Source organism: Sitophilus oryzae, unplaced genomic scaffold (genome assembly GCF_002938485.1).
Source record: "Sitophilus oryzae breed Bouriz unplaced genomic scaffold, Soryzae_2.0 scaffold_1494_pilon_pilon, whole genome shotgun sequence".
Lineage (NCBI taxonomy): Eukaryota > Metazoa > Arthropoda > Insecta > Coleoptera > Curculionidae > Sitophilus > Sitophilus oryzae.
The window spans coordinates 4,282,131-4,309,265 of NW_022146163.1; the positions used below are offsets into that span (position 1 = coordinate 4,282,131).

The window sequence follows — 27,135 nt, forward strand, 5'->3', positions numbered from 1 at the left end:
TCATACGGTAGTTTAAATGTGTTGATGTTGGTAAAATATATTTTAAATTCTTATAAAATTCTGCATCTCTCATAGCAAATATTATTTTCGTTTTAATTGATGCTCACAGCTAGAATTTTTTTGCATTACAGCCGGTGCCGTTCAAAGCCTACTTATTTAAAGCCGGCGAATTTTTATATACTCTATATCTCGAAGAGAAATCGAGCAAAATATCAAGTGTGTTATATTTTTGGAAAGGTAATTTTAAATTCTTTTCAATAAATTAAAAATATACAGGGTGTCCCATATAAAAAATCAAATTTTCTGTTGATAATTCTTAAATTATTAATTTTAAAAAAATTATACTTAAACCACTAAATTCTCCGTAAAAAAGTGCTTTGGAAATGTTTTCATAAAAATACAAAATTTTCCATAGCAAAAAAGTTACAGCGATTTCAAACAGCGATACTCAAAAAAATATTTAAATTATGTGTAGGTATAATTTATTAATATTATTTTTTTAATACTTCTCAGGCAGGGATGTGTATTATCCCCACTCCTTTTCAACATCTACTCCGAAGCGGTATTCCGCGAGACACTATAGAGAACGTGGTATCAAAATCAATGGTACCCTGATTAACAATATTCGCTTCGCAGATGATACGGTCGTACTAGCGTATAGTACATGATAATATAATATTTAAGAGAATATTTATTATATTTCAATTTAAGTATTGCAAAATTAGTTGTAAAATTTTTCACAACTTTGCAATAGATACTTGTGACCATTAATGCCCGTAAAAAAAGGAAAAAAAAACATTATTTAAGAAAAATCAAAATATTTTTGCAGTATTTTTTCAAATATTCATTAAAATATTTTTTTAGAGTTTAGTTTTAGTAGTTTTAGAGGTTCGAGTAGGTACTCGAAGATGGAATATAAATACCATACTATTTTTGGGTTAAATTGTTGTTTAAAATATATTTTAAGCCACCTGCATAATACTTTCACTTTTTGTTTTCTTTTTATTATTTTTTTTCATCATTTCATTTTTATCCATTTTTTGTATTTTTATTTTGTAGCCGAGCAAATTTTTTAGTTTAACTAACTAATTATTTTGATACAGAACTATTTACCATATTTGTTGAATATATATTTTTCCAATTAATCATGAAAAAAGTGTTTTTATTTTTCCAAAATCTAAATCCTATTGAAGTGTTGATACATCCGACTCATGGAATTATAACACGGGCGTTAGAATTATTTTAAGTATTTAAATTATCTAAGATCTTAAAAATAACATGGCATAAGCAAGTATTAAGTAAATATTTCAAATGAATATTTTTAATTTTAAATAAATATTAAATTTATTTTAAATATACATTTAATGCACCTGCAGGATGTTTTGATTCTCTGATGTTCCACTAAATGTCCCTTCGAATTATATCACGTTAGAATATATCATTTTTAATATATTAACTACGATCCTAAAACCATACGATCGAAAAAAAAACTGCGTAAGAATGGTCTTGGAAATGAAGTCATTGTGGCATCGATAGTCATATCCAAGCCAAATTCTACAAGTCGTTTTTTTATCATACACTTTTAAAAATGTAGTTATTAATTCAGATAATTATTAAGTTAAATATGATTTTATTTTCTACAAAAGTTATGTAAATTTAGCCCTTTTAAAGAAATATTCCTATAAGTCTTAAATTACCCAAAAGTCTTAAAAAATAATTAAAATTAAAAATGTACCTGTAAAACTTCCTGACTCATACTCGTGCGAATTTGTCTTTCACTCAAACAAGAACGCTACACAATAGCATTTTACCCTCCATAACAATAACAGAACAATATCACTAACAGCACTATTTAACACACTATTACTGAACTTTCACTTCGCAAGTCCCCGAAAAAAGTATATTTTTCAAAAGAAAAATCAATCTGTAGGTAATCCCCGACGGAAAATATTTGCAAAATTAAATACACTCTTTCATTCAAAGTCAAGAAAGGGTCTGTAACCACTGACTTGGACGATACTTGCAACAAAACTAAGCAGCCTCTTCAGGTACTGATGTCGGTACTAGCTCGGCGGATCTGAATTATCTGATAGCGGCGCGACGCGGTGCACTAACCCGATCTGCGGACGGAGCGGTATCGGCGTCACCGGAGCAGATAGCAGGATTCCTGCTGCTGGTGTCGTTGTCTGGTGCGTTAGGCCAGGCGGAGGTGGTGGTGCACTTTCACCGACGTCACCGGCGTCCGTCGTACCGCTTATGCTCGAGTGGAAGGAACTCGGACGCGCCGGAGTAAGCAACACGGTAGGTGAGTCGGAAGAAGTCAATAGAACGCGTCTACATAAATGAAATCACGTAAAAGATTTGAATTTGCATATTAAAACTGCGTATCACGATTACTAGCCGATATCTGCCCACTTCGCTGTGCTCAAACATCTGGAACGATGCGATGTGGTAACACGAAAAAACAGAACAGGAAATAAAGGCCTCCATAAAACAAATTAAAAAAAATAAATCAGCTGGCTGTGACGCGATTCCGGCGGAAATCTATAAGTGTGCAAGTAAAGAACTTAGTGGTCATCTTAAGGCTCTCTTCGATGTAATATGGGAAAGCGGAGAGGTACCTCAGGACTTTGGCAACGCGAATATAGTGAATATATTTAAGAACAACGGAAGTGCACCAGATAGCGGAAACTACCGGGGAATTTCACTACTGGCCATCGGAGGAAAAATTCTTGCAAAAATTATGTCAAACCGCCTGCACCCACATATAGAAAAACTCCTCATAGAATCGCAAACGGGTTTTCGCACCAACCGCGGAACCGGCGATTCCATATTCTCCATCCGCCAACTACAGAAAAAAGTAAAACAGCAGCAGTCTAAACTTTATGTTGCATTCATCGACCTAACAAAATCCTTCGACTCTGTGAACACAGATACACCTTGGGCAATTATGAAAAAGTTTGGAGTACCCAACAAATTTCTTACAGTGTGTAAAAGCCCTCCATAACAACATATTCATGGCAGCGGTGTACATTATGGTGGACAGCAAACTGCAGGAGAGAGGATTGGGCGTTAGATACAGATACGACGGCGCGGCGGTCTGTTCAGCATAAAAAGACTCAGGGCAAAAACACGTACAAAATTACCTGGGCATACGAGGCTTTGGGCCTTAAGCTGAACATCGACAAAACTAAAAGCATGTGCAGTCCCTCGGAAGATCACAACAATGCTATAAAAATCGGAGAACTATTGGAATATGTAGATGAATTCCTACATCGTTCCTACTACTACCTACTACTACTACTACTGCCATTACTCGCTGACGAGTATTTGACACGCATCAGAAGATGGTCAAAACATTTCCTTTCGTGAGCTTTTCTGTGACTGAAAAGCCCGATACGTGATGTTATTTGCCTACCGCACTCCGGACATTCAAAAATCTCATTGCTGTGTTGCCTCTTTACTTTTTGGTTGTCGCTGTTAACTGAGTTTACAATTTCTTTTTTTCTCCATTGCGTCTCGGCAGTTTGATTTTGGAAAAGGCAAATATCGACTCCAATATCGAAATTCAGCACAGGACAGCGCCTCAAGAGCATTCTGGAAATTAAAAGACAGGGTTTTCTATAATCATGACTTGAGCACAAAAACGAAACTTGCAGTGTACCGAGCAATAATAATCCCCACCATGTTATATGGAAGCGAAACCTGAGTGCTGTACCGCCGACACATAAACGCATTAAACAAGTCGCAACAGAGACACACACCTTAGACAACTCTTAAGAATCAAATTCCATCATGTCTCAAACCTATCGGTCCTTAAAAAAGCTAAATGCGAGAGTATTGAAGTCATGATTCAAAATCCCGCTTAAGATGGGCTGGTCACGTATGCAGAATGCACGAAAACCGCATACCGAAATCCCTGCTATACGGTGAGCTTGTAGACGATAAAAAGAGGCCGGGTGGACAATTCAAAAGGTACAATGATCGTGGATGTTCTCCACGAAAACTTAAAAGGGATTAACATGCAGAATTGTTTATTGTTTGCCGGTTGTTTTTCAAAAATGTGTATTTTGAACAAATCGCTGTAACTTTTTTGCTATGAAAAATGTATTTTTATATGAAAACATTTAATGGTTTAAGGTAAAATTTAATAGTTTAATGCCTACTTGCACCGTTTGTATAAACTTTGTTTAAAGGCTAAACAGTGATTAACTATAATAAAATATGTATAGTTAATCACTGTTTAGCCTTTAAAAAAAGTTTATACAAACGGTGCAAGTGGGCATAAGTATACGACTATCGGCGCGCAGCGGAGCAGAGCTAATCTAAATCTCGGACAGACTGACGGTAACGCCAGCTACATCTCGGGCGCATATTTGGAATATATACCTTACCACAACGTCCCTTCGTGTTGAGTTCGTGTATACAATAAAAATATGCAATGCCGCGGATAGGTTTTCAAAATATACCTCATTGCAACATTTTTGTGGGGTATAATTTCAAGCAGCGCATTGTGCAATTCTGAACTACTATAATATACCCGCTTGTGACTATAGAGTTGCAGTTGTAGTTACGCTATAGAAGTAGATCGAGAAATTATAAGGATTAAGAGAAAAAAGAGAAAGTTAACATGAGGATAATATAGAAGCGTTTTTACAAAAGAAATTTTTGTAATATGAAATAAAAACTAAAAGAACACAAACAAGTTTTACCCTAAATAAAACCTAATTTTAATTTAGCGTTATGCTTCCCTTTCTTACTTGTAGATTTTCCCAGATTTCTTCGTTATATGTTAGACGGCCGCCCACCTTGAATGCTAGATTTGGTTTTTACCATCCCTCTGTTTTTACGTCGGCTCAGTGTTATGCTTTGAACTTTAATTTTCCTTGGCCCATATCTTGTTTTTACGCGCATGCATTAAACGCTTTACATCGCATCGAGTACAAAGTCTTTAAGAATGCGTATAGATGTTTCCGTAATGTTGTTTGTATTGTTTCCTCGAGTAAGTAAATCCAACCTATAATAAACGCACCATTCATGCCGTCGTTTCCATAAATTACTCAAATGATTCATGAGAGCTGATATTCTCTGAACATACTCGTCACTAATTAATTCGTCATACAATTTGAGTGCTTCTTCTGGATCAGTTACAAACAAAATATTACGGAATTTTATCCTAATTGATTAATTAATTGAATAATTATGATAATTATTTATCATAAATGATTGTCTTTTCGTAATGCCAACGTTGTGGTCTGCAACACAAAGCCAACGCAAAAAGGCTTGACACACATGGAAAGCGCATAACAGTAATCGAGCATTTGGAAAAATTTGTAGTAAAATAGAATCATCTGACATGACAACATCCGTATCAAATTTTTTACCCACCTCGTTATTTTCTATAGCTTCTTTCTTTAATAACGGTAAAACCAGCGTGTAGCTAGGTTCATTTTGCTCAGTATGTATAGCGCAAACCAATGGAAGACCGCCAATTTTGTGAGATGTTAAAAACTAAAGTAATCGCAGAACTAGTTTGGTCACACAATGATGTGTCTATAAATATATTCTCATATATGTGCTACATAGAAATACCCATTTCATTATCGGCGTAACTATGACGATAATCCTGGGATTTGGTTTAAGTAAGTAACTCAGTAAGTAACTCAAACAAACAATACTACATGCTGACAAAAAATGACAAAACGTAAACAAATATTCCAGAGGCTAAAAACGAGGGAACAAAAATAACCTCCGTATCTACGTGGTGGAATGTTGCGATCGGGTATGTTTTAAAATACCTACGCGCGCAAGAACCTGCAATTGAAAGAATACCCGATGACAACCGGTCCCAAATGTTAGGCAAAGGTATACTTTAATGAAGTATACTGTGCATTTTTTGTTTTTGATAATATACACGAACTCAACATGAAGCGACGTTATGGTAAGGTACATATTCCAAATATTCATCTCGGGCAGGCTTTGTGCCACGAAATCGCCCATAAAGCTGCGCATCTTATTACTTCAATCAACGATAATATTATGTTTTTACTCAAAGTCAAGCACTGGAACCCTGGAAATCAATAATAAAATAAGTGCAGCTTCTTAAATCGCTAGAATTGTCACTGTTTTCATTCACTACTCCTAAGCGTAGTTTTACATATTAACATTAATCTTTTACACATAATATCTTTCGGTTGAAAGCTTTTACAATAAAGTGTTTTAATAACATCTCCGTCACATACAACAATATAATTAATTTATTGATATCAATAGTGTATGTAATCTTGACCCTAATAGATCTGCCAAGTTATAAATTGATTTTGTGCCAAGACAACGATTTAAAACCCAATGCGTTTAGAATGCTCGTAATACATAATGTTGTCGGAAGCATTAATAAGCTGCCAATTTATGTTAAAATTGGAATTAATATTTATAACGAACAAAAAACTGATCGAGTCCAAAATTGTATCTATATTATAAATTTCATGCATGTTTTTTACATTATTGTTAATGACTATATTGACTATTGACAGTGGCTTATTTAAACTACATGGGAATGTGCCACTTTTTGAAAATATTTTTTTCCCTCGATCTTGTTCTCTCGGAGCCATGACAATCACAGAACCGAACGCTCTACAAAAAAGGCCTCTTACAATTTTTCGATAAACCTACTCATTCAAAAGTTATTCACGGTTAAAGTTAAGGAATTTATCGAGATTCCTAAATGTTTCAACTTTTTTGACAAAATTATGATTATTTTTCAAAAATTTAATCTATTACTGTAATAATATACAATTCTGATAAGTGTTAAAAGGTTGGGAATTAAGAATTCTTCAAGTCTAATGAAGTTTAAACCATTTAAGTATAGTTGATTTATTTTAATAAACATTCTTTAGTTGGATTTAGATTTTTTTTTATGTTGGCAAGAATGTTTGTACAAATAAATTCAAATCGTCAAATCAATAGAAAAAAAAATGTTAGGAAAATAACAGAAATTTACCGAATTTACTTAAAATTAGTTAATTAAGTAATGCAAAAGAATACAAGCTGAAAAATAATAAATTATTAGAATTAACTACCTATCATGCATTCAATTGTTTTCTATGATTCAAAATTGTTTATCATGGGATCATGAAAATTGCTTTTTTCTCAAATAATAGATTAAATTTTTCAAAAATAATCATAATTTTGTCAAAAAATTTGAAAAATTTAGGAATTTACCGAGCGGTTAATTTAACCTTAGTAAAGTGACTAAAATTGAGCATACTCGCAATTTGTCTCTTACGGTATATACTTTTTCTTTTTATTGGTCCATTTTAATTACTTTTAAGTACCTATTATTTATATATTTCAGGCCTTCATGTACATCATCTCCGAAAACTTTAATCTAATAATTTATTACTTATGGAATATTTTATTTAAAAATAATAGAAAAATACGAGGGAACGATTTTTTGTTTCATTGTACTTCTATAAATTAATATAAAGAGGAAATACGTAGTCATAATACGATATAAATATTTGCCCTGCTTTATCGCAAGTATTATTTCAAGGTGTATTATAAATTAATGTGGTTTAAATGTACATATATTTGTCATAAACACCAGTAGTTGTGGAGCAAAGCTTTTGCGTTTATTGCTGTTTTAATCCCTTACAGTTTATTTAGCTTTAGCAATATACATAAGTACATAATAAATATTTGTTTCACATTGCGAATTAGAGACCGTTTTATGTAGATCACTTTTTTAATTAAGTTATTTTGTTGTTATACAGCTTCGTTTGAACCAAGATATGATAAAAGCAGATTAAGCTTGCATATGTTATTGAACAAGAGGAATTTTTGTTTTCTTAGTTGACAAACTGATATTTTAAAATAAGAATGTTGAATTTCGAAATTCTATGTTTCAAACTACGGAAAAAATGTGGATATAATAGTTCTTTACAGTACAAGTGTGTTTATGAACATGATTACAACAACGAACAAGGAGTGTGAACGATTAGAACGACGAAATTATTATTCGTTAGTATAAGATTAGAAAGACAACATTCATGTGAGAGAAAATCAAGGATACTATATAGAGATAAGGATAGTTCGATTCCTATCTTCCTGCACTGTCAGTTTTTTTACCCCAACTGACCGAGTTGAAGTTGGCCCTAAAGATTTTAGACAGTGACAGTTATTTTTGCATTTGACGGACGAGCGCACAGTGTGTTGGAAGATAAATTTAGCGGGACAAAAGCGTTTGGTTAGAAATAAGCCAAAAAATGTGTACTGATAAGAATAAATAGTAGACATTCCAATTGTTACAAAAATGCATGAGTATTCCTTGTATTTCGATACATTTTTATCAACCAAATTTGGTCGTTTTCTGCTCAGCAAGGCAGAGATCATACGAAAACAAAATATTTACAAGTGCTTATACATTTTATTAGAAAGCCAAATTATGTTGAAGATTGCCAAAGGTATGTACTTTTCTACTGTACGTATATTATTTGTTAAAATCCTTCGTGCCTTTGTTCTGCAGATATCAAACTTTCACTTTTTTTCAAATATCGATATACTGAATGATGTAGATCTTTTGAGTTACCAATAGTTACCAACACAGGTAGTCACAGTCACAGGGAGTTCAAGCTTAACAGGTGAATGCCCAAAAAGATTCATTTCAATCGGATAGTATAAAAACAAAACAACTCCATCAAAAGGCACTGAGTTTAAAAATTGTCTTAGATACTTACTATATATGAATTTACAATTACCGAGTGTTAAAATTAAAATTAAAATATCTATCTTATTTATTATTTTCAAAATAAAATATATTTTTAAAATAAATTATAGAGGGTGTCACAAGATTACAAATTAATTAAAAAAACTGCTAAAGAGTTTTTGATATCATAATTTTATGTATTTGGCAATAGTTTACAATACGGTTTTTGTGTGTCATGTACGAATAATATCATAATTTTATTATCTTGTATTTATTTATTAATAAATTAAGTTGTTAATAAATAAATAAATTTAACCATATAGTTGCTATATATTAGACCATTTGCTACGTTCTTAGATTTTAAGTCCCAAACATTGCTCTTGAGATTTTGTCCCGCTAGAATAACCATCCGCCGCACTGTGGAGCGCTGGTCAGCGCGTGACGTAGCATTCCACGGCGACTACGACAGCGGCGATTTGACGCGATCGAATAGTCCTTTAGAATATAATATACAGTCCTTGAGAGAAAATAACATTCTGAATAGAATGACATACCATATGTCAACTTTTGACATTTTGGCTTAAAACAAAATTGTATTTTAAATGCCAATCTAAAGTGCCATGGTTGTGTTAAAAACACTAATTTTAGCCAAGGAGCCTTGGAAAATAGATTTGATCCTCTAATGTTTTTAATGTTTTGTCCTGGCCGGTTAAAAGATGCTCGTATTTTTAATCATATCTCAATTTTTCCAAATGGAACGAGTGTGGCTCATTAGCATATTTGGAAAAAGTATTTTTTACCAATAATTTGATACCACACACTTGGTATTTCGAGTCAAATTGTCGTTATGAACCGCATGTTGCAATTTCAAATAAACCATATTCGAAAATGTCTAAAGTTGACATATGATATGTCATTCTATTCAGAGTGTTATTTTCTCTCGAATAAAGTAAGAAAATACCTAGGGTGTCATTTAAAAATCAAATGTTGTAGTCATTTCCGTTGAAACAGAAAGTGACCGAAAACAAGTGAATATGTCAATCAATCCTAATTTATGTCATACACTAATATACCAAATTTCGTCATTTTATCTGAAAAGATAAAAAAGTTATAGGGGTGAGCCAGTTTTGAGACGCACCCGGTATTGTATGAAAACATTAGGTATACAAATAAAATTTCTAAAATTATATAAGGATTCTTGCCACTTAACTGCTTATATAGAAATTTAATTCTACGCTGTGTTTGTCATAATGTGGACCAACCTGCTCTCACTACCGGTTTCGGAGCCCTACTCCATCATCAGGTGAGCTTGGGCAGATCCACAAAATGCCAACCACAGCGCAGAGATAGTTAATTCCGACTTGTCGGTTAGATATTAAGTCCCGAACGGGAGATAGCGGCCTGCGTGCAATGGTAGTACTTTCGTACCACCGGGGCGCAACTATCGATAGTAAAAGGATGGTAAAAGGCTTTTTTCAGGCAAGCCAAATTATAAAATAGAAAAGGCCGCTATCTCCCGTTCGGTACTTAATATCTAACCGACACTTTTCGACAAGTCGGAATTAACTATCTCTGCGCTGTGGTTGTCATTTTGTGGATCTGCCCAAGCTCACCTGATGATGGAGTAGGGCTCGGAAACCGGTAGTGACAGCAGGTTGATCCACATTATGACAAACACAGCGTAGAATTTAATTTCTATATAAGCAGTTAAGTGGCAAGAATCCTTATATAATTTTATTATTATCCCTATACTGCAAGAAATTTGTTTTCTATTTTACAAATCAAATTTCTTAATATCAAAATTAAATGCAGGTGACGAAACGACAATATCAAAAACTATAAAATTTATTTCCAAAGCTTTCGTCAGTGCAGCATTCAACAAACAGAAGTATCGCCAATCTAAATCTTCCTGACATTTACAAAGAAAACAACATCTTTTATATAACTACTTAAACAAGAAAGGTGCTAACAACTAATACGATTATTCAAATTAAACAAGGTGTTTGCTTTTCACCTCGGGCCCGACACAAATCCAACTTAAACAACGGCGAAAAAATATTTGAAGAAACATTGTTAGTTCTAATTTTGTATGCTTTGCGAAATTTTAATCGCACTTTTCACGATTTATGACGCCCACATAGATCAACGCTAAAAGCGAAATCAAACATTTTACTGTAGTTTTTACAGTAAAATGTTTGAAATTACCAGGCGTTTTCCATTCAAGCACAATTAAACACTTATGATCGATTTTACGCAGCTGGAGGAAAATTTGCTGCAATAAAAATTCAATTTGGTTTCATTTATATCAGATATTTGCGTCATAAAAATACTAGAACAAAATGTAAGTTCAATATTCCCTCAAATACATAACATGTAATAAAAATCCAAATCTCGCCATGCAGTTCTTCTACTATAAAAAGTTGTCAGATTTCATGTAAAACTATGTCAGTTATTTTAGTGTCAATGGAAGTACATATTTAACAACTTTGTTATGAACCGTTATCTATGGATTATACCAAATAAACTTTTAGTCACGTGATTAAGCTTAACCGGCACAGCGTTGCCCACACTGATAAAAAAGATAGACTTGAACTAAAGTCGTCATCGTTCTTGAAAATAAAAATTAGTGGCAAGAGAATTTATTTTAGCGTAAAAGAAAATAGTTTGCCTGAAGAAACTCTCTTAACTCAAGAAAACTGGTTCTCTGGAAAAATTCGAAAATTTCTCTTTAATCTATTTTTACTCAACCAAGTGCAAGTTACTTTTTTTTATGGAAAGCACTGTTCATTAAAATGTTGTATCCTATGTTATAGGGCTTGTTTCTCTCTACAGTTTTCTGTCTCACAATGCACCGTTTGTGTCCAGGAAGAGTTCATAGTTTCATAGTTGTCGATTTTCGACAGAAATCATTACATGCATATTATTTCGTATATTTTTCATTTTATTGATTTTATGGAAAGCACTGTTCATTAAAATGTTGTATCCTATGTTATAGGGCTTCTTTCTCTCTACAATTTTCTGTCTCACAATGTACCGTTTGTGTCCAGGAAGAGTTCATAGTTTCATAGTTGTCGATTTTCGACAGAAATCATTACATGCATATTATTTCGTATATTTTTCATTTTATTGATTTTATGGAAAGCACTGTTCATTAAAATGTTGTATCCTATGTTATAGGGCTTCTTTCTCTCTACAATTTTCTGTCTCACAATGTACCGTTTGTGTCCAGGAAGAGTTCATAGTTTCATAGTTGTCAATTTTCGAAAGAAATCAGTACATGCGTATTATTTCGTATATTTTTCATTTTATTGATTTTATGGAAGGCACTGTTCATTAAAATGTTGTATCCTAGGTTATAAGGCTTGTTTCTCTCTACAATTTTCTGTCTCACAATGTACCGTTTGTGTCCAGGAAGAGTTCATAGTTTCATAGTTGTCGATTTTCGACAGAAATCATTACATGCATATTATTTCGTATATTTTTCATTTTATTGATTTTATGGAAAGCACTGTTCATTAAAATGTTGTATCCTATGTTATAGGGCTTCTTTCTCTCTACAATTTTCTGTCTCACAATGTACCGTTTGTGTCCAGGAAGAGTTCATAGTTTCATAGTTGTCGATTTTCGACAGAAATCATTACATGCATATTATTTCGTATATTTTTCATTTTATTGATTTTATGGAAAGCACTGTTCATTAAAATGTTGTATCCTATGTTATAGGGCTTCTTTCTCTCTACAATTTTCTGTCTCACAATGTACCGTTTGTGTCCAGGAAGAGTTCATAGTTTCATAGTTGTCAATTTTCGAAAGAAATCAGTACATGCGTATTATTTCGTATATTTTTTCATTTTATTGATTTTATGGAAGGCACTGTTCATTAAAATGTTGTATCCTATGTTATAGGGATTGTTTCTCTCTACAATTTTCTGTCTCACAATGTACCGTTTGTATCCAGGAAGAGTTCATAGTTTCATAGTTGTGAAAGAAATCAGTACATGCATATTATTTCGTATATTTTTCATTTTATTGATTTTATGGAAAGCACTGTTCATTAAAATGTTGTATCCTATGTTATATGGATTGTTTCTCTACAATTTTCTATCTCACAATGTACCGTTTGTGTCCAGGAAGAGTTCATAGTTTCATAGTTATCGATTTTCGAAAGAAATCAGTACATGCGTATTATTTCGTATATTTTTCATTTTATTGATTTTATGGAAAGCACTGTTCATTAAAATGTTGTATCCTATGTTATAGGGCTTGTTTCTCTCTACAATTTTCTGTCTCACAATGTACCGTTTGTGTCCAGGAAGAGTTCATAGTTTCATAGTTGTCGATTTTCGAAAGAAATTAGTACATGCATATTATTTCGTATATTTTTCATTTTATTGATTTTATGGAAAGCACTGTTCATTAAAATGTTGTATCCTATGTTATAGGGCTTCTTTCTCTCTACAATTTTCTGTCTCACAATGTACCGTTTGTGTCCAGGAAGAGTTCATAGTTTCATAGTTGTCAATTTTCGAAAGAAATCAGTACATGCGTATTATTTCGTATATTTTCATTTTATTGATTTTATGGAAGGCACTGTTCATTAAAATGTTGTATCCTAGGTTATAGGGCTTGTTTCTCTCTACAATTTTCTGTCTCACAATGTACCGTTTGTGTCCAGGAAGAGTTCATAGTTTCATAGTTGTCGATTTTCGACAGAAATCATTACATGCATATTATTTCGTATATTTTTCATTTTATTGATTTTATGGAAAGCACTGTTCATTAAAATGTTGTATCCTATGTTATAGGGCTTCTTTCTCTCTACAATTTTCTGTCTCACAATGTACCGTTTGTGTCCAGGAAGAGTTCATAGTTTCATAGTTGTCAATTTTCGAAAGAAATCAGTACATGCGTATTATTTCGTATATTTTTCATTTTATTGATTTTATGGAAGGCACTGTTCATTAAAATGTTGTATCCTAGGTTATAGGGCTTGTTTCTCTCTACAATTTTCTGTCTCACAATGTACCGTTTGTGTCCAGGAAGAGTTCATAGTTTCATAGTTGTCGATTTTCGACAGAAATCATTACATGCATATTATTTCGTATATTTTTCATTTTATTGATTTTATGGAAAGCACTGTTCATTAAAATGTTGTATCCTATGTTATAGGGCTTCTTTCTCTCTACAATTTTCTGTCTCACAATGTACCGTTTGTGTCCAGGAAGAGTTCATAGTTTCATAGTTGTCAATTTTCGAAAGAAATCAGTACATGCGTATTATTTCGTATATTTTTCATTTTATTGATTTTATGGAAAGCACTGTTCATTAAAATGTTGTATCCTATGTTATAGGGCTTGTTTCTCTCTACAATTTTCTGTCTCACAATGTACCGTTTGTGTCCAGGAAGAGTTCATAGTTTCATAGTTGTCGATTTTCGAAAGAATTTCGTATATTTTTCATTTTATTGATTTTATGGAAAGCACTGTTCATTAAAATGTTGTATCCTATGTTATAGGGCTTGTTTCTCTCTACAATTTTCTGTCTCACAATGTACCGTTTGTGTCCAGGAAGAGTTCATAGTTTCATAGTTGTCGATTTTCGAAAGAAATTAGTACATGCATATTATTTCGTATATTTTTCATTTTATTGATTTTATGGAAAGCACTGTTCATTAAAATGTTGTATCCTATGTTATAGGGCTTGTTTCTCTCTACAATTTTCTATCTCACAATTTACCGTTTGTGTCCAGGAAGAGTTCATAGTTTCATAGTTGTCAATTTTCGAAAGAAATCAGTACATGCGTATTATTTCGTATATTTTTCATTTTATTGATTTTATGGAAAGCACTGTTCATTAAAATGTTGTTATCTATGTTATAGGGCTTGTTTCTCTCTACAATTTTCTGTCTCACAATGTACCGTTTGTGTCCAGGAAGAGTTCATAGTTTCATAGTTGTCGATTTTCGAAAGAAATCATGCATATTATTTCGTATATTTTTCGTATATGTTTTGACAGTTTCGGAAATATTAATAAATAAATAAAAAATATTTTTTTGGCCATTTTAAATAAATTATTAGAAATACAAAAAAGTCCTGAAATCAAAACTATACTAGGTAGTTACTATAGATGGTGTTTACTTACTTTGCTATAAATAACGTAATCTTAAACCATACAGGGTATTCAAAATTCTATGCCAAACTTTCTAAAATATAAAATATTTTTTCTTCGTTTTTTTTAATGGAAACACCCTGTGCCGTGAGGGTTGAAAAAACTGAAGTATTCAGTCACCAATCTATTTTTAAAATAGTCTTTTACTGAATAGATTTGCGTGAGAATGAATAGCGTGTCAGAAACAATAATTTTTTCCATGTTAATATACCGGGTGCGTCTCAAAAGTGGCTCACCCCTATAACTTTTTTATTTGTTCAGATAAAAACACGAGATTCGGTATGTTAGTATATGACATAAATTGGGATTGGTTGACGTATTCAATTGTTTTCGATCACTTCCTGTTTCACCGGAAATGACTACAACTTTTGATTTTTAAATGGCACCCGCGGTATTTTTTTACTTTATTTGATAGAAAATAATAGTCTGAATAGAATGACATAGCATATGTCAACTTTTGACATTTCCGCATATGGTTTATTTGAAATTATAACTTACAGTTCGTAACGAAAATTTGACTTGAAATACCAAGTGTGTGGTATCAAATTATTCGTAAAAAAATGCTTTTTCCAAATATGCTAATGAGCCACCCTCGTTCCATTTGAAAAAAATTGAGATATGATTAAAAATACGATTTAGACATTTTTTAACCGGCCAGGACAAGACACTAAAAACATTAGACGATCAAATCTATTTTTCCGAGGCTCCTTGATTAAGAGTTAGTGTTTTTAACATAGCCGTTAGCACTCTAGATTGAAATTTAAAATACAATTTTTTATTAAGCGAGAATGTCAAAAGTTGATAAATGATACATCATTCTACACAGAATATCATTTTCTATCGAATAAAGTAAAAATATACCGGGGGTGCCATTTAAAAATCAAAAGTAGTAGTCATTTCCGGTAAAACAGGAAATGACCAAAAACAATTGAATACGTCAATCAATCCCAATTTATGTCATATACTAACACACCAAATCTCGTTTTTTTATCTGAAAAAATAAAAAAGTTATAGGGGTGAGCCACTTTTGAGACGCACCCGGTATTAATTTCGAAAATGCCTCTATGAATGAAAATTATGGATAAATTGTCATTTAAAGGACTATACTGTGATGCCATTTTTCTCGATCGTATGATATGTAATCCACCTTGCGCGTTTCTTAAAAGCTTTCAAACAAAATAAAAGAGAACAAGTCAAGCCTAAAAATTATCGAGGATGTCGATATATTTTCCTGAAAATCAAGTTTCGCGTTTTCAGAACAAAAGACAATCCACGCAGCGTACCGGAAGTAACCGTAAAATGTCAATGTCACCGTTAAATCCTCACACAGTTGCATACAAATTACAAATCGATTTCGACTGTTGACTTCATTCTAATAGACGGCAGTAATTCTCGGGTGTAAATCACGAACATGTTTTAACAGAAAATCAATAATCAGTGAATAAACCTTCTACATAGAATATACACAGTGTCCCATATAAGAATGCAGTAAACCAAATGAAATACAAAGATGATTAGATTGGATTATATTTCTGATTATATTTTTGGGGTGTTTATTGGCTCGGCCTGTTCCTCTGCGAACTTTTCAGATCTATTATGTTCCCCTTCTGATTTAAGTTGAAACACATATCTAATACAAAGAACAAACCATTACCAGACTGTCGCACTGACATAAAATAGGTTCTGTCGTTTCTTCTTCATATTCAGTTTGTGGTTTCAAATGTGTTACCCTGCTAGTAAACATGAAGGCACCATTATCCAAAGAGGGATCCGTATCACTGGGGAGTCCAGGACTGTCGAGCTGAGCATTAACTCAGATAAAACCGCGGTAATGGCATTCACCAGAAAGCGAAGTCTGGAAAACTTTAATAGAATCCAACTAGATAGAACAGAAATACTGCTATCACAGGAAGTCAAATATCTGAGAATAACTCTGGACAGATAACTTCTATAGAACAGGCATATTAAGAACATCCAGCGAAGCCACAAAGGCTCTCATAATATACAGAACACTGACGAAAAACAGGAAAAAACTAACATTTTGAGCTGGATGTATACTATGATAGTAAGACTAATGATTACTTTTGGGACAGTTGTTTGGTACATAAAACTGGAGCAACGTACAACAAGGCAAAACCTGTACAAGATGGAGAGACTGACATGTATCTGCATCGCAGAGGCCATGAGAACCTGCCCAACAGTAGCAATGGGGGCCATTCTAGACCTAACACCACTGTACATTTATATCGGTAGACATACCAATGCAACAATGATTAGAATGGTCATTGATGGAAACAGTACTGGGAGAATTATCAGTTCAGGAGCTTGGAACGCTCACAAAAGGAAAATTTCACTCCCCATGGATGACCCAAGAATGGGTGGACCATTTTGGTTGTTTCTATAGGGTATCTAGAAAACCGTGAGAAATATTCAAATTTTGATACTGCAGTCTCGAGTTCTTTTTTTGAAAAAAATCACAATGGCCCAAACGTATCGTGGCTATCTTGATCGGTTTCGAAGGGGGATTCGCAAATTTTGTACTTTTTTGAAGATGTCCGATAGTTTGTTCATTTCAGCAACTACGCAAAAATTAATTAAACATTCTAAAGGCACTTTTATGTGTAGAATGCAGTGGAGTAGTCAGACTTTTTTCGAAAAAAATATTTTTTTAGATATTAACTATACTTTTTTTTAATTATTTTATTATATTTATTATTTTCTTTATTAACCTCAACATTTCAAATTTTTCTTAAAATATCCAGTTAGTAGTAGGCCGCGCCGAATAACAAAGTAAACGGTTGTCATGGTGATTGGAACATTCCTTTGATGGAGGCGTGACATTTAATTTAAAAGCAAACAATCTAACTAGAAAAAGAGCAAACACTCCACTAACTAGATCAGAACCGTTCTGCTTCCCAAGTGGAAACCTTGATGAAACCTGGAAGACTCATGGAAGAACATGGAACATGGAAAAAAGATTCATCTTATACTTTGTATCAGGGCTTACGGCCAAAAAAATCAAAGATTTTCCTTTATTTAAGTAAAAGCAATCTTCGGATTGTCTCGGAATTTTTAACAGGACACTGTCTCCTCAATGAACACCTCAGTAGATCGTGTGCGCATTGTCAATGACGTTGTTAAAAACACTAAAAACAGAGATATGAGGAGTATCTGAATTGGAACATTTTTAATATCGCTCTATAGAAAGTAAGAGTTCTATAACATTTTTGTCGTTGGTTGTAATGTTTCTTTCTGATTCACTTCTTGCAACTCTCGTGTTAAGGCAGAAAAACAAACAAAATATAAGAGAAAATAATTGATACTTTATTATAATCTTCTCTTACACAAGATGCAACACTTAATAAAGAAACCATTATTTACTAAACACTCTTTCTACTTCTTAATCAACTCATGTTACATAAACATCTTCAAGCTCCATTGCTTTCCTTTCTGATTCGACAGTCTTATGTCAACCAAGTCCTAAAAAAAACAGTGTACGCATTGTTACGCGAAATGACGAAACGGTTTTGAAGAAATCTCATTCAACTCATTCAAGAGTACCGAAATTAAATATGCATTGACTTTTCTTTTTATACGCTCTAATATTTACACGTTCCTTACGACTAAATCACTCGATGTATTTAACGATACTTACTTGGCGGCAGTTCTGAATATGTCAAGGTTTTTATGTTAAATAATATTGTTACGCGCGATTGTTTCCTCCTACCGAGAAATATTTTGATATGTTGCGAATTACGCTTAAAAATAATATAAAAAAGTAGAACATATTGCGAAAGTACACGTTAGATCCTTGCATTTGATGATTTAATCATCATGAACTCATACATAAATACATACATACTGCCATTACTCGCTGACGAGTATTTGACATGCATTAGAAGATGGTCACGCAAGGCGTTTTCTTTCATGAGCTTTTCTGTGACTGAAAAACCCGATACGTGATGTTATATGCCTACCGCACTCCGGACATTCAAAAATTTCATTGCTTTGTTGCCTCTTTACTATTTGGTTGTCGCTGTTAACTGAGTTTACAATTCTTTTCCATTGAGTTCTATTGTGAGCTGTTTCTTCCCACTTATTCTGTATATTAATCCACATTAAGTTTTCGTGGAAAATATCCTTGTACCTTTTGAGTTGTCCATCCGGCCTCCTCTTACCGTCTACAAGCTCACCGTAAAGCAGAGATTTTGGTATGCGGTTTTCTTGCATTCTGCATACGTGACCAGCCCATCTTAAGCGGGACATTGTAATCATGACTTCAATACTCTTGCAGTTAGCTTTTTCAAGAACCGTTTGAGACATGATGGAACCATTTAATTCTTAAAAGTTGTCTAAGATGTCTCTGTTGCAACTTGTTTAATGCGTTGTTCATGTGTCGGCGGTACGGCACCCAGCTTTCGCTTCCATATAACATGGTGTGGATTATTATTGTTCGATACACTGTAAGTTTCGTTTTTGTGCTCAAGTCATGATTGTATAAAACCCTCTCTTTTAATTTCCTTTTAAGACGCTGCTAATCCTGTGCTGCATTCCAGAGTCAATATTGACCTTTTCCGAAATCAAACTGCCGAGGTAATTGAATTCCGCTTCATATTCCAATAGTTCTTCTCCGATTTTTATAGCATTGTTGTGATTATCCGGGGGAGTGCACATTATTTTAGTTTTATCGATGTTCAGCTTAAGTCCCAAAGCCTCGTATGCCCAGGTATATGTGTTCAACATTACTTGCAATTGATGTAACGTATTTGCAACTAGAGCACAATCATCAGCGTATTGAAGTTCTGTGATGAATTTTGTACGTGTTTTTGCCCTGAGTCTTTTTATGTTGAACCGACCGCAGCGCCGTCGTATCTGTATCTAATGCCCAAACCTCTCTCCTGCAGTTTGCTGTCCACTATAATGGAGAGCGCTGCCATGAATATGTTGAATAGGAGAGGCGCTAAGACACATCCCTGGCGAACTCCTGTGTTTGTTAGGAAGGAATCTTCGTTGTTATGGAGGCTTTTACACACTGTAAGAAATTTATTGGGTACTCCGAACTCCGAACTTTTTCATAATTGGATGGATGTAACATAAAGTTTAGACTGGTGCTCTTTTACTTTTTCCTGTAGTTTGGTTTGGTTTGTTTATATTATTTATAAAATTTTCAGGTGGTCTTTGGAATATACTGCTCTTTTATGCTTCTGTTTTGTGTTTTTGCGGCAGGATCGCCATGTAATACTTTTATAAGTCTTGGTTGAGAAGGAATCAAACACCTTAGTTCATAACAAAAGTATCTTTATTAATGATGTTAATTACAGGCACTGACTATTGCCAAATATGAAACAAACCAACAATTTATTAGATACATGGTGGTCTATACCATCATATTACAATATTATATATAGGGTGGTCTACCATCATATTACAGGCGGATGGAGAATATGGAATCGACGGTGCCGCGGTTGGTGCGAAAACCCGTTTGTGACTCATGAACTGCAATGCAATTAGCTTATGAAAAATTTTGGGAAATTTATAAAACTGTATAATACAAATGTCGATACAACTATTGATTTGCAAAGAAAAGAATAAACAATTTGCAAAGTGCTTTCCGAAAGAAACTTAAAAAGCGAGAAAATCAAAGCGATCAGGTGATCCGTTTTTGTATTTTTCTTTGATATTAAAGGCTTAACTTCTTTAAAAGTTTATTAAAACATGTGTCATTCATTCTGAGGTAGTTTTTAAGGTTATCTGTTGCGCTAGTTCTTAATTTTCGTACTTCATATGAAATAATGTATCACGTTATAACAACCAATTTTTCACGCTTTTTTGTCTTTGTAATTGGCTCTTGCAATAACAAAAGCACGAGAAGTGTATTTTTTGTATATTTAAAAACATTTTTCGCTTCAAGATCATTTGATTAAAACTGACGATATGTTTGTGTGTGTGGTGAAAGCACGGTTTTCCTTCAGTTCAAAAACTGAGTCCCGAAACTGAAGATCGCATCGTTCGATGTAACTGCATTGTCTGCCATCCATATTTTTTTGGATCTTCAGTTCAAATCATACAGTCCTAGAACTGCCGGCGAACTGTATGTGAATGGGCACCTTAAGAAACAACGACGAATTCAGATCATGTGAGGAAAATGAGGAAACACCAGAACACCTCATCACTGAGTGCGCCGAGACCACAACCATTCGTGCCATAAACTTTGGTACGACTCATATCGGAGAACTAACCTCTCTAAAACCGTCTCAGATACTGGACCTTCCCCCACCACTAGCCATAGAGCAAAATACGGCATATAAAAAAATACAAATTTCCCACTGATTACAATAGCAATATATAAAATACCTCTTCACTAGTTTGAGAAAAATCCTATTTTCTAATTGGCCATCACAGATGAGCCCCCATTTCTTGAACTTAAAAATAATTTCCAGCGATTTCTCTTGGCCGATTTACTTGAAACAATTTTTTTCCCAAAATTATACGATAAGTATAGTTTCTGATATACAGCAGCGTCTATTCTTAGTTGGCCACCTGATACCAGATTACTTAATAAAAGTGAAATCCTTAACTTTATAGTATCTATGTTCTGACAAAGTATTACCCTAGATGACTACTGATACTCCCATTACTCGCTGACGAGTATTTGACACGTATCAGAAGATAGATTAAGTAAGGCGTTTCCTTTTATGAGCTTTTCTGTGACTGAAAAGCCCGATACATGATGTTATTTGCCTACCGCACTCCGGACATTCAAAAATCTCATTGCTGTGTTGCCTCTTTACTTTTTGGTTGTCGCTCTTAACTGAACTTTACAATTCTTCTCCATTCCGTTCTATTGTGAGCTGCCTCTTCCCACTTATTCTGCTTGTTAATCCCCTTTAAGTTTTCGTGGAAAATATCCTTGTACCTTTTGAGTTTTCCACCCGATTTCCTCTTACCGTCTACAAGCTCACCGTAAAGAATAAATTGTGATAGGCGGTTAGGTTAGGTTTGGTTTGCATTTTCTTGCATCCTGCATACTGATGAGGTAGTATTTACACAAACATACTTTTAAAAAGAACGCATATGAATCTGTATGATCCTATATAAAATACGTTATTTACATGTATTTTAATTAATTGTAAATTTAAAATCCAGTCCAAACCAGTAATCAGTTTCCTCGAAAATCTATCTTAAATTATGTCAACGCGATTTTTGATAAATACTCTAAATTTATGATTCTGGAAAATTTTTATCTGAACTGCATCAGATCAGTTGTTATGATTTTTTACTGCTTTTGAATGTGGCCATTAACGACCTACTTAAGATAGTATCACAGCATCCTAATTCCTACATTGTTGTTATTGTTAACACGTAATTAAAATAATTTAATCTATTTTTAGTTTCAAGTACAGATTTCGAGATTTCGCAAAATGGCACCCATTAAAGTCGTAGGTATATAAAAAATTGTGTCGAAGAAATAAAAATTTTGTTGTTAGTCGGCAGCATAGGTCAACAGGGTAATTTTATGTCACATAAATTATGAATACTAGGAATTAGATATTATCAACATTTTTTATAAATATGTTCATTTTTTATTACCGGTCATAGTTGAATATTTTGACTTTGAGTATTAACACACAAAAATTAATGTAACATACTGTAACGTTTTTAGTCCGTTAGAATTTTTTTTTTTAGAATTTAGAATGAGTGGGAGGGGGGTTAATCACTTCGACCTTACAGAATCCATTGTGTCCCCCTTTCTTGAATCATAACTCATCATACAGTCCCAGGGCTTTGACAAAAGCCAGTATCTGGGACGGTTTTATAGAGGGTAGTTCTCCATCTCCAATATCAGTCGTACCAAACTTCATGGCACGAATGGTTGTCGTCTCGGCGCACTCAGTGATGAGGTGTACTGGTGTTTCACCATCTTCCCCAAAGAATCTGCATTCGCCGTTTCTTCTTAGTTTCAATCTACTGAGGTGTTCATTGAGGAGACAGTGTCCTGTTAAAAACCCCGTGACAATCCGAAGATTGTTCTTACTCAGACCCAGGAAGATCTGTGATTTTTCTTGATCATAAGCCCTCAGAATTTTAGTTCGTTACATGTCTTTTTTATATATAATATATGATGTCTGGCATATCGTCACCCAATTCCGTATCGTTCGGGCCTGATGATTTATTTGACGAATTTTTACGTTCTCTAGTCCACAACCCTGTTTTCGTTTGACACAACCCTGTTATCGCTCTGTGGAGGCGTGCGCTGTCAACATCGCTTCTATCAACTCTCTGTGATTTAACTTCACTTTTGGTTTGACCGTTTGGCCTGTCAGACGCCATTAGTCCCAGTCTTTGAGAAATGGTGATTATTTAAATCTTGCTGTATAATCTGAATCAGCTGCTATTTCAAAGCAACAGGTAAAGATGAGATATTATCCTTTTAGATTCGTTACTATTACTGCGTATTTTTAGGGTAGAGTTGCGGATGCCCCAACCTAACTTGTAATTGTATTTTGCTGGCACGTTGGCGTCCCTTTTCTTTTGCCCTCCAGAATGTCACATGGAAGGAAGGACAGATTCTTTATTATTTAGTGAGCCCTCGGAAGTAATTCGAGGTAGGTTCATTTTGTTTATAAGATCTTGTTGGTTTTAAACAAGAGTTTCATATTTTTAGGGTCCAAGGTACGGATAGTGTCTTATGTACAGACATTATCTTATGTACAGATGTCCTGTGGACGAGTGTCCCCAGTAAGAATGATTTTTTTTTCTTACATATAAGTGCCACAGCGTGGATGTAGCTTGAGCCCCATGCTGCTTCACTCCCATTTCTAAGCCTAGTCAGTAGCTACGGCTGTAGTGATTCATGGTGTCCTCAACCTGGCCCCTTTTGTTGTTTTGGCCAACAGGATCGCCGACAGACAGTACAGAGATGCTAGACCACCTCACACTGCTACTGTTTGAAGCAAGGTTACATAAAAGAACAGCTAAGTGTATATTTAAGTTCTAGTTTTACATTTAACATCTAAAACATTTTCAGTCTTAAACAATAACGTACCAATCTTAAGTAATATCGTACAGACTATGTTCAGTGGTTAGATTGTTAAGAACATTCATGTCGATATAATCTTTAAAATATAATTTAGATCTTAGGTTTCATTGCATTACGTCTTGTAATGGTATTACTTTTATAGATATCATTGCACTATTTTAATAGATGGATAATCAAACATAGAATCTAGAATCTACAGGTTGTAACATCTTCGATTTAGCATCATATGGAATATATCAAATTAATTAAAGTAATGCTACATTTCATATTTTCTCTTAAACTTTACATGTCCTGTATTTTATCGTAGTTTTTTTCATTGATATTTAGTACAACTCTTACCACCACTTTCTTTGACATATAACCACTATACATATATTTACTAGAACTCTGCAATGTCATGTATCAGCAAAGAACGTCATGAATAACATAGTCATTAGTTTTAAGTATTATACAACTGTGTTTTCTTTCTCTGTACATGCCTGGCGCCCAATATCTATATATCTTTTGTTAATTATTACTGATTAATTTTCTCTCTAGTGAAATACCTTATCCACGACTGCTCTCCGATGAAAAGCTGCCGTTCGCAGTGGTAGTGGTTTAAAAAACGCTACAATACATTGTACCCAATTTATCCAGATAAGGTATAAAAGAAAATTGTAAGTTTTCCTATGGATGGCGGTTCCTTTTCAGCTTGGCATGTGAAAATATACATAAAAAAAACATGACAATTTTTGTTAAAGTGAGATGAGGATTCTTTTACTGTGTTTCCATTTACCTCATGAATATTTTCATTTACCACACAAAACTAGCTACAAAAGCACAAAAAATATACAAATAATAAAAATATATCATACAATACAAACCATACAATTCAAAAAAAAATTACGTCATTAAAATCACAAATAGAACATACATACATACATTGCAGAACACAAAAACAAAACGTATCAATAAAAATTTTACAATTTTAAAATTGTAAATGGTTATAATCGCTTAATAGTTATTATAAAATATTAAATACTAGACTTTTAACCAGTGTGTGATATGATCAAAATTTTAAAATTCACAATTGTTCAAGATTAAACATTAACAAAAAAGTCGTTTACCGCATACAGGACTCTCTCCAGTAAGTACGATTTCACAACTTTGCGAAATGCGGGAAAGAATGAAAGCGACTTGATATCCAAAGGCAGATGATTGTACATTTTTTGGCATTGTACAGTATTGAGCCTTTAACTAGTTCTGAGCTCGGGGTTGGCAGATAAAGATCGTGCTCCGCATTCCTAAGTGGATAGTTGTGAGGTGGCCTTTCTGGAATAGCAAATATGTGCTTGCGGATTAAGCAAACGGATTCAAAAATGAATAAAGAAGAACGAGTCGGTATTTGGAAATTGTTAAAGAAATTCTGGCAGTGAGTTCTACTGTTCAGTCCTAATAAATATCGAACTGCACTCTTTTGTAGTTTAAAAATACGATCAAATTTTGTCGCGCAGCAAGTACCCCAGAATGGAACAGCATAACGAAGATGCGACTCAAAAAGGGCATAATAGACTACTCTAGAGATTGATAAGTTAAGTTCCTTAGAAACTGATCTTAGCGCAAAACAGACAGCGCTTAGTTTCTTTGATAAAGCTTCGATGTGCAAGTCCCATTTTAACCAGTTGTCTACAAGTCCTAAGAATTTCACTGAGTCCATGACGTCCATAGTGGTGTTATTAAGTACAAAAGGTTGCATAGTACTTTTATATGACAAAACTTTAGTTTCCGATAGGTAGGAGGCATAGGAGATTAAAATCGCACCAAGATTTAACGGTGCGTAAGTCACTGGATATAGTATTATATAGTGCCGTAACATCTGGGCCGCTCCAAGTGAAACTAGTATCGTCCCTAAAGAGACAGATTTTACCGCTAATGTCTAGATTTGCAATGTCGTTGATAAACACCAGAAACAACATAAGGCCTAGTACCGAACCCTGAGGGACACCACATTCTATAGGCTTACAAGAAGACATAGACGTATCAATCCTCACAACCTGCCTTCTGTTGCCAAGATATGATATAAGCCATTCGAGCGGTACTCCCCTGAATTCATAGTATTGCAATTTGTTAATTAAGATATGATATTATAATGCAGGCTAGAGTATACATTATTAAAAAGGTCGAACATAGCATCAGTTGTGCAACTGTTACTTAGAAATCCAAATTGATAGATAGTAAGTACTTTGTATTTATGGAGAAAAGATAGAAGCCTTTTTTTAACCAATCTTTCAATGATCTTAGATAATGTGGGCAGGAGTGCAAGTGGGCGATAGTGCGAAGCTTGATCATTATCTCCTTCTTTATGCAGAGGAATAATTATTACTGTCTTAAGGCAGTTTGAAAAAACTCCTTTTTGGAATGACTCGTTAATTAAAGTAGTAAGATGGATTAATGTGCATTCCGAAAGTTCAGAGAACATTTTGAGAGTATATAAGCCCATCAGTCCCAGATGAGGATTTGTTTTTAATACTTTTAATTGTACTATACGGAGCTCATCTAATGCTACGGGCGTGAAGAAGCAACTGTGTAAATTCTCATTTGCTTTGGGGAGATATGAAAGTGAATCATGAGAAGGAGTTATGGTGTTCACTAAATTTTTAGCCACTTTAACAAAGTAAGTCTTTAAATCTTCAGGTGAATTAAAAACTGTGCCAGACGAAGGAGTCTTATTCCTTAAGTCATTTACAATAGCCCAAGTCTCCTTAGCAACGTTACCAGATTCGGCTAGCCTCCTATTATAATAAATGTCCTTGGCAGCTTTTATAGTCTTAGATAAACCCTTGTCCTACCCTTTGCCACTTGAGGGATGGAAATTGTCACATGCGGTTAATAATGACAATTTGACTCCAAATACCAAATGTGTAGTAGCAAATTATTCGTAAAAAATGCTTTTTTTAAATATGCTAATGCGCCACCATATCGTTCCATTTGAAAACATTGAGATATGATTAAAAGTACGATCGGGACATCTTTTAATTGGCCAGGACAAAAAAGACAATTAAATCTTTTTTTGATTAAAAATTAATGTTTTTAACACAGCACTTGGCTCTCTAAAAAATCAAAAGTTGTAGTCATTTCCGGTAAAACAGGTAGTGATCGAAACGAACTGAATACGTCAATCAGTCCTAATTTATGTCATATGCTAACATACGAAATCTCGTTTTTTATCAGAAAAAAAAAAATA

General features: G+C 33.8%; 1 protein-coding gene across 6 annotated transcripts in view; it reads right to left on the reverse strand.

The window, feature by feature from the left end:
- The window catches only part of LOC115877525 (nuclear receptor coactivator 7), a 311,115-nt gene that overhangs the window by 198,622 nt on the left and 85,358 nt on the right, over window positions 1-27,135 (reverse strand). For 2 of the 6 annotated variants that reach the window (XM_030893746.1, XM_030893744.1), the window contains exon 1: window positions 1,736-2,163. The exons of 3 other annotated variants lie outside the window; for them this stretch is intronic. In XM_030893746.1, the coding sequence (XP_030749606.1) occupies window positions 1,736-1,756 (21 nt within the window). In that variant the 5' untranslated portion in view covers window positions 1,757-2,163. Of the gene's footprint in view, window positions 1-1,735; window positions 2,165-27,135 lie in introns of those variants that run through there. One more of the 6 variants, XM_030893745.1, reaches the window with a different exon arrangement.